This window comes from Etheostoma spectabile, chromosome 15 (genome assembly GCF_008692095.1).
Source record: "Etheostoma spectabile isolate EspeVRDwgs_2016 chromosome 15, UIUC_Espe_1.0, whole genome shotgun sequence".
Classification (NCBI taxonomy): Eukaryota; Metazoa; Chordata; class Actinopteri; order Perciformes; family Percidae; genus Etheostoma; species Etheostoma spectabile.
Window position 1 is genome coordinate 10,071,429 of NC_045747.1, and position 4,522 is coordinate 10,075,950.

At 44.7% G+C, this 4,522-nt stretch overlaps 1 protein-coding gene across 10 annotated transcripts in view; it reads right to left on the bottom strand.

Annotated features, from left to right (window-relative positions):
* bahcc1a (BAH domain and coiled-coil containing 1a) overlaps nt 1–4,522 on the bottom strand; it is a 64,830-nt gene that overhangs the window by 35,319 nt on the left and 24,989 nt on the right. For 2 of the 10 annotated variants that reach the window (XM_032537139.1, XM_032537137.1), the window contains exon 1: nt 3,892–4,388. The exons of the other annotated variants lie outside the window; for them this stretch is intronic. In XM_032537139.1, coding sequence (XP_032393030.1) covers nt 3,892–3,904 — 13 coding nt within the window. In that variant the 5' untranslated portion in view covers nt 3,905–4,388. Of the gene's footprint in view, nt 1–3,891; nt 4,389–4,522 lie in introns of those variants that run through there. 10 annotated transcript variants of the gene reach the window in all.

Genomic DNA, 4,522 nt, shown 5'->3' on the forward strand with positions numbered 1-4,522 from the left:
GTGTGTGTGTGTGTGTGTGTGTGTGTGTGTTCAAACAAAAGACTATCACAAACTCACAGTAAAAAAAAATAACAATCTCCTTAATGTTTAACTATCACATTTAACACTGCAAGACAACATAGTCACAGGAGGTTTTAACTATGAGTCAATCTTTTGAGTCAAAGTCGACTAAATCTATCTTCTGATGCAATGCTAGGGACAAAAATACATGGAAACAAATAAACAAATAGGATATACAGAAATGAAGAGGGAGACTTTAAAAATCATTAGGAGGCAGCCACATATTAATGGGTGCCATAGCAACATTGTACATTTCAGTGGGAGGTAGCCTAATGACATATCCATGCTTTTCTCCTTTTCAGCCCTTCATTTCTTCCTTCCGTCTCTGCTGCCACCTCCTATCACCCCTAACCCTGCGGAGCACTCCGGGCAGAGCTCTTAGGAGAGCAGGGTGGGTTTTGGGGGCAGTGGGGGATGGATTATGGCCAGCGTGCTCGCTGGGCACACATCCCGCCCCCATCATCCAGACACCGAGGGCTCCTGTACTGTATGGCACCGCCCTCAACACTGCACACTCCTCAGCCCTCTCTTTCTGCCTGTCGCCCCCAGGAACCACAGGTTTCCTTAGTGCTTCGGGCTCACATAAATCAGCTAATTCTCCTGCATTATTAACGGCCTCGCCCCAGAGAGAGAGAGAGAGAAACACACAGAGACTGACAGAGGCCACAAAACCCCTCTTCACACACCAAGAGAGGACAAAAAAGACGAGGAAGGGAGAGGGACAATACATAAAAAGGTATTGTCTAGATGTAAGATAAGGGGGGTTTAGGTTTAGGCTGATGTTAAGGGAGAAGCGAATTGAAGAAAAGGGTCTTGGGTCAACTCCTACATACAGATCATTAATGCCACTGTATACATCTGTATACATCTCAGTTTTCCATTCCTGCGTCCACATTCTTGTTTTAGCACTTCTTTCTTTATTTTAGGCACTTTTTTTCAAGTTAGATTGACGCTTTTTGCAAAAAAAACACTTTTTTTCAGTGTTTTAGATGCATTTTTGGTTTTCGGAGCTTTGAAGGCATCTGAAAAAAACTTAATTTTTCTTCGGAAAAAGGGCCAAAGACTGTCAGCGCTTCTTGAACATTTTTTCAACAATTTCACAAAGACTTAAAAGCGTCGGAACAGTGTCAAAAATCTTGAAAAACCCTGCCAAACCCATACGTTCTTTTATGTATTAAACGTCCTACATGGAACACTGCTTCGATTTCAAGTTCTCGTTGGTCATGATAATCATGCCTCTGTTATAACTGGTTATTGATTCTAGTTCTAATTAGCTCTTGGTTCTAGACCAGCAAAGTGGTGGTGCCACTCTGGATTTAAATTTCCTGGCCGAAAGCTGGTTGTTTGGCTGTTGAAACTCAAAGAACTGGTTTGAGATTAGGCTCCGGCTCCGAACCTTAGTGTAAAAGAGGTGTGGGTTGTATCTGCTGTTGGCCTCCTGCTAATAAAACATGCATTAGCCTAAACAATGCTGTGCAAAAATGTCTTTCCCTTGCGATTTTCTGAGCAACACACATGCTGTTTTAATATGATGCCTTCCCAAATACCATTCAAAGCCTAATGAATCAGAGGTGTTGGTGAGAAAGCACACAGGTTATTAAAGTGTGCTGGTCTGTCTTGGTGTCGGGGCAGTTGCAGTTTGGGTGCCAACTAAAGCAGTGCAGAACAAGTGGAGCAAAGGTCCAAGGCATGACAGCACTGGTGCTGGACTCACCATAACTGTTTATTTAGCAGCTTATTAAATAGTGACATGGATCCGGGGAGCCTACCACTGCTACACAGCTCCTTGTAAAGTTGTGCTCTCTAGGCTTGAGTTTTTTTTTTTTTTAAACCCTGTTTATTTATGTTTTTAAAGTGGTGCCAGCAGTGCACTTGTATGGGTTAACAAAAACCGGGTCAGGTGCATCCTAATTGGCACTGATCCCTGACAACGATGAAGATTAATCCTGTTAGAGAAATTAAAGGAGAGGGACGCATTGGGATGGGGGAAACACCATCTCCCTCCCTGACATCTAAACATCCCACCCTGACACCTTCACACGCACAGTTGTGACTAAATGGGTAAAAACGTACAAACACAGAAACAAACACACAAATATCCCAGAACCTCTGGAGGTGGCGGTGTTAAGAGCTACTCCACCCACGCTCCAGTGTGGGTGAAGTAGTCCAGTTTGTGCACAACAACCGAAACACACATGCATACACAGTAATGTGGGTCCAGGCAGAGGCCCCCGTGCATGGCATGGAGTGAGCAGCAGGCGGGGAGGCGGAGCAGGGAGAATGAAGGCCCAGTTGTCATGGGAACAAAAGAGAAACAGCGCTTGAGGCAAGGAGGCTGAATGCTAGCTATTACAACAGACGTTGGCAGATGCAGTTGGTCAGTGTGCTGCTGAGCAACAACAGCATTTCCAGCCTACCTTGAAACCACACCCAAGTGTGCCCGCGCACACGCGCACACACACACACACAACACCACATCAGCACACACCACACACACACACACACACACACACACACACACACACACACACACACACACACACACACACACACACACCACACACACACACACACACACACACACACACACACACACACACACACACACACACACACACACAATCTAATCTGGTTAAAATGTTAGGCTGTGAGGAGGGAGGTGTCATAATCTTTGCCCTTACTCATTAATGTAACTTGAGGGTGAGTGGTTGTTTGGTGTCTTAACAAGGAATTACAATAATAGGAGTAATGGGATTCATGTGGGCCAAGCAGTGATGGGAAAAAAAGCTGAGAAAACAACAAGCACCCACCACAACACGTTGTCGGTTTGAATGCTGGGAAATAGATCAAAGTTCCCCTGGAGAAATACACACCCTTCGCACACAGGTGTGGCTTGGGATGCAAGTGCGCACGCACACACGCACACACACACACGCGCACACACACACACACACACACACACACACACACACACACACACACACACACAGAGATCTACAACTATGCCTATTGTCTAAGAGAAGATAAAGTACAATTATTTCCCAGTGCATCAAATTTCCCCGTCTGCTCTTGAAAAATACCAGGTAAATCTGCAGCTCTTCGTCTTCTCTGCAGACAGCAGCCTGAAGGGACGGACGGACATGTCGTCTAGACAAGGACACCAGACAGACAACAAGAGATGAGAGTGATGACAACCAGAGAGGAAGAGAAAGAAGGAGGAGAAAATTGCAGGTGTGACTACATCAACCTGTTCCTCAGCAACTCAATGATCAGCCACTGTCAATGAGGATAGAAGTAGAAGAAATGCCAGGATATAGAAACACGTGCATACATTGTTACTTCATAAGACCTCCGATCACAAAAAGAATCAATGAGCACAAGCCAGTTGAGGTTGCACTGTCAGCGGTCAGTGCCATGTGGCAGGCAGCTTCGGCAGCTCTTTATAACGCACCCTGAATGATCACAGCTCATATACTCTCTCTCTGACATGTCCTGTGAAAAAACACACACTCCATTCTTTCTTGTCTCAAATACATTAAATATATATCAGCAAAAGTTAGATGATCAAAGAAAAAACAAAAACCTTTTGATTTCCAAGAGCCGTTTAAAATCCAACAGGTAGTTGAAGTAGCTGTTGCTAGTATTGCTAAAACTCCCTGACACAGTAAGAAAACACACCAGAACATGTATTGGTAACAAAGTAGAAGGGGATTTTGATTTCAGGCAAGTTTATTATGTGGCCTGGTTTGGCTCTTTAACACTTTAAAAAGTTAAAGAAGGGAGTCGAGACTGAAGACAGAAGCGATGAAAGTTAATTCAAAGTTAACTTACCAAGTGAAAACATATTGAGCAGGATGTGTCTTTCTCATCAGACTTTCCTACCGATGAAGTTTCATGTTCTGCCCAGGAATTCAGACGCCCAAGAAGAGGCCAGCAAGACTTTCCACACATATTCACTCAAAAACACACAACTACGATTTCTGGCCCTCTCTGGCGACGCGGGAAAACTGGATTGGATTGGGCAACTGCACCCACCGGCAGCAGCAGACAGACTGCACACGCTACCCTGAAGGGCCGCTGACTAACCCAGCGCCTACTTCCTTACAATAAAACACAGCAGGAATTTCAAATGGCTAAAAGAGGGGGGATTTCCTTCAAACAGTCAAAGTCATCTTGAAAACATTAGCGCAACTGGTGGCCAAATTTTCTCTTCCCTTCAGAAACAACTGTAGCAGGAGTTTTTTTGTTGTTGTTGTAGTTGCTTGACCCCCCTGCTTTACAAACTCTCTGCCTGACTTAATATTTTTGGGGTTGGTGGGTGGTAGGATAGAGGGACTAAGGGAGCAGCTCCATCTACAACTTTAGAAGAAGACTGGTCTGATCAGTAGTATAATGAAGAGAGAGAGCGAGAGAAAGCGAGAGAAAGAGAGAGAGAGAGAGAGAGAGAGAGAGAGAGAGAGAG